Raw genomic sequence first — 12,986 nt, 5'->3', positions numbered from 1 at the left:
ATGTGGACACCTGCGGAGGTTTTGTCATTTATCTCGGTTGGGACTGTCCCTGTGAAGTCGCGGGGACAGTTGTTGACGTTCTGGCTGGCAGGAGTGTGGTGGAGTGTCCCGCTCTCCCGTTTGGCCCGTCGTGTGCGCCTGTGTAGAACATTTTATGGTCTTTTGGTAAAGTCACGTAGATGGAAACAAAAAATAGATCACGACGTTTCGATCGCAACACAAGCAATCGTCATCAGGTGAGACATAACACAGCAGGAGAACTGCCTCCGCAGGAGAACCGCCTCAACAGTTCTGCTGTGTTTGTCTCACTTGATGACGATTGCTTGTGTTGCGATCGAAACGTTGTGATCTTATTTTTTTTCTGTCTACTTGACTTTACGGAAAGAACAAAAGAGTATGGATTCCTGCAGTAACGATAGCGTCGAATCAAGATTTTATGGTCTCCGCAAACACACGACTGACCCCCGTCCTGCTTACGAAACCAGGTCAACGGTTGTCGACAGACTAGTATAGAGTTTTTGTGGTAATTACAAAGGTAGCCAGATGCCTGTTTAGAGTGGTAGAGAAGTCGTGGTAATTTTGCCTTGCTTTAATATTCGCGATCTGTTGTCTGCACGAGACGGTCACCATCGTTATGCCATTGCTTGCCACGTATGCTGTCAAGAGATTGGTTCAATATTTCAGCGATCAGGAGTGAAGATTTGATGAATCGCACAGAGATTGGGGCTCTCTTGTTTTTGACCTACCTACCTACAGAGCAACGAGGAAGCCGTATAGTAAGTAGGCTTTTCAAAATGTATCTGCATCGTGGAGCTTTTAATGAATGTTCCATTCACACTTACGTGGGTTTTCTCCAGACACTAATTAAATGTACTCCCATGCTGAAGACTAATTGAGGACATGCCATCCAAAAGCAGTCCTATAGCGTAAGTGGATGGCTCTTGCCAATAACATGAGACACTGCAGCAGCATGCAATTACAATAGGCCTGATCCTGTTGATGAGATTCAGACGGTTGAGACTGGTGTACCTGCTTAAATACATTTTTCTCTAAAGGTCCAACGAACTTAATGTATTTTGGTTTTATGAGCACTGATGAACAGAGGTCTGTTTATTTAGTTAGTTGTGTGAAACAACGACAACAAGTGCAGGTCCCTTTGTGAGTGCACTGCGCTGGATGAAAGCCTTCCTCACGCTGTGTGAGTCATGGTGGTTATTTGACCATACTTCACCATGCTGATGAGTGCACGTTGATAGAGGGGGTGGTCCCACATCGGATCAGATGTCACTACCCACTGCATATAGCCCTGGCGAAGAGTCGAACCCACCCATTTCATAGTTCAATGCGCAATCCACTGCTCCTCCATTTTGTTTTGTTCTTAGTATTGCCTCTGAATATCATCATCGTGATAACACCGATTATAGATTTTAAGCGGCCGTGTGCAGCCAGAAAGCATCGATTCCACTCGAGCATTGGGTCTTAAATATCCCAGAAGCATGCTGGATGGGACAGTTCAGAGATGTCTTCCAGTTCTCTCCTAAGACGTGACACGGACACAAGGTGACCAATTCTGCAAGCAGCATCGCCAAAGTCTCTTACAAGCATGAGAATCACCGGCTGGCACGTTCCATTGATTAATCGTGTTTCTTCTCATTATTGGGTAGGTGCTTCTGAGGTTGGATTCAATCCAGTGAACTTTGATCCCTTGGGTTGTGATGGTGCTAACCACCACATCATACCACCCAACCCATTTGTTCTGCTTTAACTGCCATCGAGTCTATTCCACGTATCTCTAAGTAGAACCATTTCCCCATGGGTGGCATTGAGCTCGTGGAGCAGTAGTTGTTTCTACGACTGTCTCAGACTCGGGGTCTCCACTGCAGATGGACACTGCCCCTCACCTGAATTGTTCCGCAGGATGTATGCATGTTGAACTTTTTTTGCACCATACGTAGACAACCTTACTTAATCGGAAGGTGATGTTGTTTCTCTGATGCGCTACCCATACTGTGAGCTTGTTATAATTTCATGTTATTTCCTGATGGATTAGTGGTCAAGAACGACACGTATTTAGTTTCAACGGCGGCAACATGAGAAAATTGTCTTTCCATTAAAGCCAGCCGTGTGTGCTATCGGCAGCATGTGATTCCTTTGTCGGATGAGCAACCCATGAGCATTACATGAGAACGACTCTTTCTGAAACACGTCTATTTTTGAGTAGACGATCTGTGAGCAGAGTGAGCCCTCTGCTGGATAATTCAGTAATCCTGCAGAACCACCATAATCCAGTGGATTTATCTATATCTATGAAAGGCAAATTTGTGAATGTGTCTGTTCGAAATGGTTAGCATACTTCCCGACAGGCAACAAACTTGAAATTTGGCATGTGGGTAGTTTCCAGACTGTACACAATGCAAAAGTATAAAAATAGACTTGTATTATTTTTTTGGGGGGGGGGCGCAATAATGGATATATTTTGCACGGTAAGTGAGCGGTGACGTCACATCTGTGATGTCACATTAGTGATGTCACCCGCATGCGGCAGCATCACGCAGTGTGCCTGCTGATGTCACGCATCCCCCCCACCCTCCGTGTAGGCCGTGTATTAATCCAAGACAAGAATCCAAGTCTCAGGCGAAGCCGGGATGTAACGCTAGTCATGAATAAATGTGACTGTGTCTCATGGAGCTATAACGGAAGGCGTAGGTCTAGTTATTCTATAGGTAGCAGAGAAATAAAATTAAGGTCTAGAACCTGGGCTTAAATCGGCTCAAGATCTTGTGTCCTACTTCATCTCCGTGCATTTTTATTTTGCCATTAATTTGCCAGTGGCTGTCTGTATGTGCGTATGGCGCAGTGGTTAGTATGCTGAGCCATGAACCTGGTGACCCGAGTTTGTTTCCCTCTGACTACCAGTGGCGTTTATTTGAACCGGTGCCGGGCCCCTCCTATGTCGACTCGGCTTCAAGATGAGTACCTGGTGCGATGTGTAAACTTCACCCCTCGGGAGACAAAGGCGGATGGGCGTGGTGCTGGCTACCCGCCCCCTCGTGTGCCGTGCCAGCCTTCACAGATGCTATTTGTAAACGGGCACTTGCCCCAAAAGTCTGTTAAGGCTACACGGGGGATCTTTGTCTTTGTTGTGTGGTAGTTGTTTCATCCACCGGGTCGAGACCTCCGAGCCGGAACAGGAACTCGCAGCTTCCGGGAGACGAGGAGCTGGGCTTTGAAGCAGCCATCACCGCTCTAGGTATGCGCCCTCCTGTATAGTCGGCACTGCGTGGTGCGGTCTATGTTAGCCGTGACATACGGGTCGGAGACACGGGAACTGACAATGTGACAAATACACAAAGGCGCATGGAGAGATGCGTCCTCGGATTTAGAATGCGGGGCAGAAAGAGGAACACGTGGTTCAGAGCGCACGTGCACATTGGGTGCATGTGGACTGTTAAGCAAAGTAATTACGTTTGGGCAGTACGCATTTCCTGAACGGATGATGATGTCTGTGAAGGATGGCAATGATATGTGGAATCCTCTTTCCAGCAGTTGATACATCTGTGCTCATGATGCGACCAGACAGACATCCTCAAGGAAAAATATAAATACTTACAGATGTACAACCTGATAGACACATGTATAGATCGACAGATAGAGAGATGGATGTCTCGTCAGACAGACAAACGGCTCGACGGACAATAACCTCGTTGGCCCTCGCGTCCCCCAGGCCTGAAGACGACAGTGAGCGAGGCGGAGCACCCGCTGTTGTGCGAGGGCACGCGGAGGCAGAAGGGAGACCTGGCCCTCGCGCTGCTCATCACCTACAAGGACGACCAGGCCAAGCTCAAGAAGGTGCGCGTGGGGGCGGATGCGGTTGGTTTACTCGGCCGTGTGGAAGCACTTGGCCAGCTCCGCCGAGAACGTGGGCTTCACGCCGTCGCCACTGAATGGTGGAATGGTGACATTGAGAAGTCTCGAGCCGACGAGTTCTCTTTTATTGCTTCCAGATTCTGGACAAGCTACTGGACCGCGAGAGCACGACGCACAAGCCGCAGACCCTCAGCTCGTTCTACTCGTCTGGCGGCAAGCCTGCCAATCAGAAGTCGCCCTCCAAGCACGGCAGCCAATCGGCGTCCTCGCTGCACCACAGTGGGGGTAGCCACGGCAACCACCCGGGAAATGCCGGGAATGCTGGGAGTGCCGCCCTGCCCCTGCGGACTGCCGCCGCCTCCGACACGTTCCAAGAGGGCCTTGTACAGCAAGGTGTGTTCAGAGCCAACCGCCAGCTGCAGGGTCTGAAGACTCCATCCCCATAGGACGAATCTCAGGATGGCAAACCCAGCCACGGAAACCGATGTGTATTTATGTTGAACTTCTTTCGCACCGTACGTAGCCAGCGGTGATAATTGGAGGTGCGATTTGACAATTACGCTTCACTCCACCGCCAACCGCCCGTCTATTTTGTCGGGCACTTTGACTCTTGACTGCAATGCCGACCCCTAACCCTTACCTCCTCCGACCCGTAACCCCCTCTGCCTCCTTGTCCTTTTCTCGTCACTTTGCAGACTGCGCCCAGCCGCGTAGCGGCGTGGCCGATGGGCCTGCAGGGACGGCGACGGACGCGACTGGGGTCTCGGGTCGGCCTGAGGGGAAGGTGACGGGCCGGCTGCTGCTCGGGTCTCGCGGCGTCTTCAACGGACGCTCGTGGGGGTCGCCCGTCCGGCCCAAGAAGAAGCACACGGGTGAGCAGCAGCACAGTCGACGGGGTCAAGGGCTCTCGGATTTGTGCGTTGCGTTCCCGGCTTGCGCCGCTCGCAGTTCGTCACGAGCGAGGTGGAGCCGTGCGCTCGGTTGCTCCACTTGAAGTGGGCAGGTTTGGGAGTTCAAATTATAGCCAGAGGTCGTCTACACGGCATCATCATGAATATAATTATCATTATATAAGCACGCAATAAATCCCACGTTCGCAACGATTCACAGAATTCTCAGAGGCCTTATTAAACTGCCTCCTCACTCCTGATATTCTTACCTCCTCGCTGCCTATTTCCCCTCTTTCTCACTCACCTCCCTCTGTCCCTTCTCACCTCGTCACACTCCCGCTCCCTCACATCTCCCGCTACCCTCCTTCCCTTTCCTTCTACCTCGTCTCATCCCCCATTTTCTCTCTACTCCTTGCCACCTTCATCCCTTCTCACCCCCCCCGCCCACCTCTCCACCCACCGCACAACCCCTCCCCCCGCCCCGCAGGAATGGCGAGCATCGACAGCAGCGCGCCCGAGACGACGTCGGACAGCTCCCCGACGCTGGCGCGCCGCCCCGCGGGGCCCCGCGGGGGCTGGGGCTGCACGTCGTGGGCGCGGGGCCAGGACAGCGACAGCATCAGCAGCAGCTCGAGCGACTCGCTCGGCTCCTCCTCCTCCAGCGGCAGCCTCGGCCCCGCCGTCGGGGTCGGTGGCGGCGGCGGCGTCGGCGGCGGGGGTCCCGCCGTTAGTGGGCGCAGCAAGGCCGGGGAGATGATCCGGTGAGGAGGGAGCCTACCTGCCTCCCTCTCTCCTCCCCCCCCCGGGGTCCTGGTGTGTGTGTGTGTGTGTGGAGAGGAGGCGGCAGGTGTGTGGGTTCTTCTGAGAGCAAGTTTGGGTGTTGTTGTGAGGGTGCGAGTGCTGTTGTGGGGAGCGGCAGTGTAGCGGTTAGCGCGCTGCGCTATGACACCGACGAGTTCTATTTACGCTCACCGCCAACACGAGTGACTATTATCTGAACTGGTCCTTGGCCTCACCTAGGTTGACTCGGCCTTAAGTGCCTGGTGTGGTGGAGACAGGCGGCGTTGTGTGGTGCTGGCCATCCACCCCCTTGTGCCGGCCTTCATAGATGCTCGCTTACAGCGCTTGCCACAACAGTCTGTTAAGGCTATACGGGGGAATCTTTGAGTGCTCTCAGATGAATACGTTTGGGTGTTGGGTTATGTGTACGTGTTTGCAATGGGGAAGCTGTTGGTGGATGGATGTTTGCATATGAGTGGTAAGTTTAGGTATTGGTAAGTTGATGAGCATGTCTGTAGCTAGGCAGGTGATTATAATTACTGAGTCTTTTCCATTTTGAAGGATACATTAACACACACCATGGCAATAACACTTTCATACTAACAAACAAATAGTTCAGAGACCTCCTCGCTATACTGTGCCGCCACTTACCCGGTTATGTGCGTATGTTGAACTTCCTTGGCACCGTGCGTAGCCAACCGTGCTGTTGGGTTGGTTATTTCACGACGCACATCCGGAGCCTCGTCTCCGCGCGACCCGCCAACCCCGAGGTCCTTCCAGACCTTCTCTGACCCCCACTTTCGCCCCGCCCGCAGCTACAAGGGCCGCCGGGCCGAGTGCCACGCACCCCACGTGCCCAATCAGCCTTCGGAGGCGGCCGCCCACTTCTACTTCGAGCTGGCCAAGACGGTGCTCGTGAAGGCCGGCGGCAACAGCAGCACGTCGCTGTTCACGCACCCCTCGTCGAGCGGCGGCCACCAGGGCCCCCACCGCAACCTGCACCTGTCGGCCTTCGAGATCGGCCTCTACGCGCTGGGGCTGCACAACTTCGTGTCGCCAAACTGGCTGTCGCGCACCTACTCCTCCCACGTGTCCTGGATCACGGGTTCGTCCGACGATCGCGTTGCGAACGAGCGCGCGCGCGGGTGTGGGTTTGTGTTTTTATAGTGGGGGGGGGGGGGTTGGGGGGAGATCACTTCCAGGCGTGTGGCACCGAGCGTGGCCGTCGGGGTTAGGCCGCGTATCGGGCACTACATCTTCTCTCGAGCTTTCGTCACGTGCGACCGTGGGCATCGTCAGAAGTGGAAGTCTTCGGCGCCCTGAATCGCCAATGACGGCACTTCAAAACCAATGTTGTCAAATTAGTTTTTTTACTACATTTGGGTGTATTACAGCTTTGCCGAGAGTGAACATCAATTTGCCTACCATGCGGCAGGAGTGTGTGGTAAAGCGCACTGCTGGTTGGATGCTTCGTTCCATGATGTTACTTTAAAAGAACAAGGAAGGAGACAAAATAAATAATAAAAACAAACTTTTATTTCGTATTCCGTTAATGCAAAGTGTCAGTTGACAAGCGATTTAAATTAATATTACAGTGCCAAGTCCTATTACGAACGCATCCGCAGCTGCTTTATTTTCGTATGTTTCGCTTGGAGGCTCTACAACTCTGTGATGCCTGTAATCCAATTAATATACGTACTGCAACCCAGTGTTCGCAAGGTCGCTTTTCACAATTGAGCAGCCTTAGCAGCAGCAGCAGCAGCAGTCAAACTGTCAGAGCATGGGCCCGCTGAGTTTGGATGGGCCAGGTCCAAGCAGTGCACAGTGACTTTAGATTTAATTAAACGGCATACTTGCGTGATGTAATGAAGCATCCTTAATTTAGAGTGTTGTGTATTGATTTCAAAGGCATATTAACCTATTATCCACACGGGACTACTTTGTAAATTGGTAAGCTGCATCTCTGAAAAGTGAAATTGTCTTCATGCTCAAATGAACATGGGGAAGTTATCATTGATTGACAGCCACTTAATGAATGTTGCAAAACATATTATTACTTAAAATAAGATCCTGGCTTTTCAATTTAGGCTCAAACAGAGAATGCCAAGAACTTAATGGCCAGATAGACTAAGCAAATTGCACGTTTAGAATATGACATTGCAGAAAAGTGTTCTTGGCGTGATCGGTAAGAGGGGTGGGATGCTGTTCCGCATGGTGGAAGGCGACTTAATTGTCACAGGCATTGGGAGTGGCACTCAGAAGGTTGACGGACAAAGGATAGACCTCGAGTTAGGGTGGAACACTGCACGTTTGTTGAACTTCTTTCGCACCGTACGTTGTCAACCGTGCTAATCAGAGGTAAACGGAGGTAAGAAAACGTTGCAAGTCAACTTTGACGTCCGTGGTGTCTTGAAAAAAAGAACGGGAATGTCTCGACTGTTAAAGCCTCACCTCGGTTCTCTGCTGTCGTCCCGTCGGTGTGGAACTCTGTCCCTTCTCACATCCGCAACATCAAATGCACTTTGACTTTGAAGAAACATCTTAAGGCCTTTATCTGTCTAGTCAGGCTTTCGAGCAGCCCGGAGCTTAGCTCAGTTGTTGACTTATCTGCAAAATCTGGCGTGTTATAAATGTCATTATTATTATTTGTTCACCTACCGCCCAAGCTTGGGTCCACTGAAGCAACGTGCACACGTGACGTTTAAAAAAAAAACACAACAAGAGGCGTCCGTGTTGATGTGCGGTGCGTGTGTGCCCGTATGTGCGCGCGGGAGCAGGCCAAGCGATGGAGATCGGCAGCGCGGCGCTCAACATCCTGGTGGAGTGCTGGGATGGTCACCTGACGCCGCCCGAGGTGGCCTCGCTGGCCGACCGGGCGTCGCGCGCCCGCGACCCCAACATGGTGCGCGCCGCCGCCGAGCTGGCGCTCAGCTGCCTGCCCCACGCGCACGCCCTCAACCCCAACGAGATCCAGCGCGCGCTGCTGCAGTGCAAGGAGCAGGTGCCATGCGTGTGTGGACGGGCGGCGCTCAAGTGCCGCCCCCTCATGCTGTGCTGTGCCGTCCGCTTCGTCTACCTCTCTTGTGTTTTACACCTTCCCCCTGTGTCCAACCTTATCCCGTGTTCACACCTTACCCTGTGTTCCTCACCTTACCCCGTGTTACACACCTTACCCCGTGTTCCTCACCTTACCCCGTGTTCACACCTTACCCCGTGTTCACACCTTACCCCGTGTTCCTCACCTTACCCCGTGTTCACACCTTACCCCGTGTTCACACCTTACCCCGTGTTCCTCACCTTACCCCGTGTTACACACCTTACCCCGTGTTCCACACCTTACCCCGTGTTCCACACCTTACCCCGTGTTCCTCACCTTACCCCGTGTTCACACCTTACCCCGTGTTACACACCTTACCCCGTGTTACACACCTTACCCCGTGTTACACACCTTACCCCGTGTTCCTCACCTTACCCCGTGTTCACACCTTACCCCGTGTTCACACCTTACCCCGTGTTACACACCTTACCCCGTGTTCCTCACCTTACCCCGAGTTCCTCACCTTACCCCGTGTTACACACCTTACCCTGTGTTCAACCTTATCCCGTGTCCCTCACCTTACCCCGTGTTCTACACCGTACCCCGTGTTACTCACCTTACCCCGTGTTCACACCTTACCCCGTGTTCCTCACCTTACCCCGTGTTCACACCTTACCCCGTGTTCACACCTTACCCCGTGTTACACACCTTACCCCGTGTTACACACCTTACCCCGTGTTCCTCACCTTACCCCGTGTTCACACCTTACCCCGTGTTCACACCTTACCCCGTGTTACACACCTTACCCCGTGTTCCTCACCTTACCCCGAGTTCCTCACCTTACCCCGTGTTACACACCTTACCCTGTGTTCAACCTTATCCCGTGTCCCTCACCTTACCCCGTGTTCTACACCGTACCCCGTGTTACTCACCTTACCCCGTGTTCACACCTTACCCCGTGTTCCTCACCTTACCCCGTGTTCCTCACCTTACCCCGTGTTCACACCTTACCCCGTGTTCCTCACCTTACCCCGTGTTCCTCACCTTACCCCGTGTTCACACCTTACCCCGTGTTACTCACCTTACCCCGTGTTCCTCACCTTACCCCGTGTTACACACCTTACCCTGTGTTCAACCTTATCCCGTGTCCCTCACCTTACCCCGTGTTCCTCACCTTACCCCGTGTTACACACCTTACCCCGTGTTCCTCACCCTACCCCGTGTTACACACCCTACCCCGTGTTCCTCACCTTACCCCCGTGTTCTACACCTTACCCCGTGTTACACACCTTACCCCGTGTTCCTCACCCTACCCCGTGTTCCTCACCTTACCCCGTGTTCCTCACCTTACCCCGAGTTCCTCACCTTACCCCGTGTTACTCACCCTACCCCGTGTTCCTAACCTTACCCCGTGTTCCTCACCCTACCCCGTGTTCCTCACCTTACCCCGTGTTCCTCACCCTACCCCGTGTTCCTCACCTTACCCCGTGATCCTCTGCTTACCCCGTGTTCCACATTTTACCCCGTGTTCCACACCTTACCCCGTGTTCCTCACCTTACCCCGTGTTCCTCACCTTACCCCGTGTTCCACACCTTACCCCGTGTTCCACACCTTACCCCGTGTTCCTCACCTTACCCCGTGTTCCTCACCTTACCTCGTGTTCCTCACCTTACCCCGTGTTCCACACCTTACCCCGTGTTCCACACCTTACCCCGTGTTCCTCACCTTACCCCGTGTTCCACACCTTACCCCGTGTTCCTGACCTTACCCCGTGTTCCTCACCTTACCCTGTGTTACACACCTTACCCCGTGTTCCTCACCTTACCTCGTGTTCCACACCTTACCCCGTGTTCCTCACCTTACCCTGTGTTACACACCTTACCCCGTGTTCCTCACCTTACCCTGTGTTACACACCTTACCCCGTGTTCACACCTTACACTGTGTTCATCACCTTACCCGTATTCCACACCTTACCCTGTGTTCCATACCTACCCCTGTGAGTGTTCCATCTTCCTGTGCCTCCCTTCATGCTGAGCGTCTCTTCTCCTTCACACTCGCACGCACCTTGTCTCCGTGTCTGTTTTCTTCCGGTGACGCCGTTCTCCCTCTTGCTCCATGCTGTTCGACTGCCTCGTCCTCTGTTCCTCTCACGGTTTTTCTCATCTTCAACTCTACCTCCTCGTGTTTCCTTCCACGCAGTGTCTTCTGTTTCCCGGTGTTTCACTCCTCCCGATTACTCTCTCCTCTCTGTATGACATTGCTTCAGCTTTCCTTTTTTCCCCAATCTATCCAGTGCCTGTCTCTTTTCTTTCTGTGTCTCCTGCCTCTCACTCTCTCCAACCATCTAGTTTCTCCGACTGGACATCTTTGAAAAAGAGCTTCATAGCTCATCGGATTCCTCGAATCTGAAGAAAGATTTGTGCCTCTCTAATCTCCGTGTCTCCCTCATCCTCCTCATCCCAATCACTCCAATCGCCCCATTCTCTCTCGCCGCCACCTGCCTGAGTCTTGCCGCCACACCCAAGTCGACGACGGCCCACGGTACCGTCGCTCACGGACGCCGCTCCAACACTCGCCTCTCCCCTCCCGCCGCTCCGTCTCGCAGGACTCGCAGATGCTGGAGAAGGCGTGCGTGGCCGTCGAGGAGGCAGCCAAGGGAGGCGGCGTCTACCCGGAGGTCCTCTTCGACGTTGCGCACCAGTGGCACTGGCTGTACGAGCAGACGCTGGGCGGGCACGCGCGTGGCGACGGCGCCGGCGGCTCGGAACACGGGCACCGCCACGCGGATCGAGAGCACTCGCCCGGCAGCCACCACCACCACCAGCAGCAGCAGCAGCAGAGGGGTGGTGGCAACCCACACGCCGTATCCTTCTCGGCCGTGACGCCCTCCTCTTCCTCCTCCTCGTCCGCCGCCGCCGTGGTCTCCCCGTCGCCGTCCTCGCGCTGCCACGCCGTGGTGGCGCCCTCGCAGGCCGTGCAGGCTCTGTACCAGGCGCAGCCGGGCGGGCACGTGACCACCGTGCAGCGAGCTGGCGCGGTTATGCACCAGCAGCAGCAACAGCAGCAGCACCATCACCAGCAGCAGCAGCACCAGCAGCAGCAACAGCAGCAGCAACAGCAGCAGCAGCAGGCCGCGTTTGCGTCGTACGCAGCCTTGCCTGCGCCAGGGCCGCAGCCGGGACCCACGGCCATCGCGGTGGCGCATCACCACCACCACCATCTGCCCATGTACCCGACGGCGCAGTACGTGGGCCATCGGCACGCCATCCAGCATGTGGCAGCCATCTTCCAGCCGCCCCCCACACCTGGGTACCCTCAGGTAACATGGATACCATCGTCTGGCAAGTCCGCATGATCTTCTCCCTGTCACAGCAGTCTGTCTTTTGTATGTATGTTGAACTTCTTTTGCACGGTACGTAGTCAATCATGCTAATCGGAGGTATGGGAGGCCCATGATAACTCTCATAGAGGCGATCCAAAAGTAAATACAATTTTAGTCCAAAGCCGCATGGCTGTTGGGGAATTACCCGACAGAAAACTGGGCATATTGCGCAGGGTTGTATGTATGTTCAACTTCTTTCGCACCATCCGTAGCCAACCGGGCTAATCGGAGGTGCGGCAGTTGCCCAACACTTGGTGACAAAAGACCGTCGCCAAAAGGATTTTCCTTCCCGGCAATGATGTCACACGTTGTGCGCTCCCTCCAGATGACATCATTCCTCGTGACACCATCGTGCAACTTCACGCATCGCATGCGCCATGTGATGTCTTGCTGTGCCGCTTCAAAAACGTCGCGTCGCTAATTTTAACTCTCCCGCGGACTGACCATGCGTTGTTTTTTTCCCCCGTTATTTTGAAATGATGATTGTGGATAGAGACATTCTTGTTGTCGTTTTTGTTGTTCTCCAGGGAATCCACCCAGCGTTCCTGCCGGCGCAATACCAGTACACGGGGGCTGGGGGGCCCCACCCATCCCTGCCCACGCCTCCCATGCCCCTGCCCGGTGTGGCCATGCAGACGGTGCCGCAGGTGGCGGTGCACCACGCCTACCAGCCTGACGCCGGGCTGCAGCTGACGCCCGGCAAGGAGACGCCTGGGTCACCGCTGACACTCACACAAAAGACACGGAGCCCCCGTAGAGCCTAAACAGACTGTTGGGGCAAGTGCTGTTAGCGAGTAGTACCGATGAAGGCCGGCATGGCACACGAAGGGGTGGGTGGCCAGCACCACGCCCGGCCGCATTTGTCTCCCTGGTGGTGATGTTGACACACTACACCAGGTACTACACCAGGTACTCATTTTAGGCTGAGTCGACATACGGGAGGCCCAGGATCGGTTCGGATAATCATCACTGGTGTTGGCTGTGAGCGGGAATCGAACTCTGGTCGCCGGATTCGTAGCGCAGCGCGC

The 12,986-nt window shown here is 54.1% G+C and overlaps 1 protein-coding gene across 1 annotated transcript in view; it reads left to right on the top strand.

Moving 5' to 3' along the window:
- Positions 1-12,986, top strand: part of ZSWIM8 (zinc finger SWIM-type containing 8) — a 32,104-nt gene that overhangs the window by 6,488 nt on the left and 12,630 nt on the right. Inside the window, exons 5-13 of the mRNA XM_061571394.1 lie at positions 3,152-3,250; positions 3,725-3,849; positions 4,005-4,260; positions 4,563-4,739; positions 5,245-5,518; positions 6,353-6,642; positions 8,315-8,538; positions 11,182-11,895; positions 12,486-12,657. Coding sequence (XP_061427378.1) covers positions 3,152-3,250; positions 3,725-3,849; positions 4,005-4,260; positions 4,563-4,739; positions 5,245-5,518; positions 6,353-6,642; positions 8,315-8,538; positions 11,182-11,895; positions 12,486-12,657 — 2,331 coding nt within the window. The remainder of the gene's footprint in view (positions 1-3,151; positions 3,251-3,724; positions 3,850-4,004; positions 4,261-4,562; positions 4,740-5,244; positions 5,519-6,352; positions 6,643-8,314; positions 8,539-11,181; positions 11,896-12,485; positions 12,658-12,986) is intronic.

The sequence above is a fragment of the Lethenteron reissneri genome, chromosome 47 (assembly GCF_015708825.2).
Source record: "Lethenteron reissneri isolate LAM-NWPU_2019-01 chromosome 47, ASM1570882v1, whole genome shotgun sequence".
Taxonomy (NCBI): Eukaryota; Metazoa; Chordata; class Hyperoartia; order Petromyzontiformes; family Petromyzontidae; genus Lethenteron; species Lethenteron reissneri.
The sequence above is the reverse complement of the archived record's forward strand: the minus strand, read 5'-3'. Positions and strand labels throughout refer to the sequence as shown.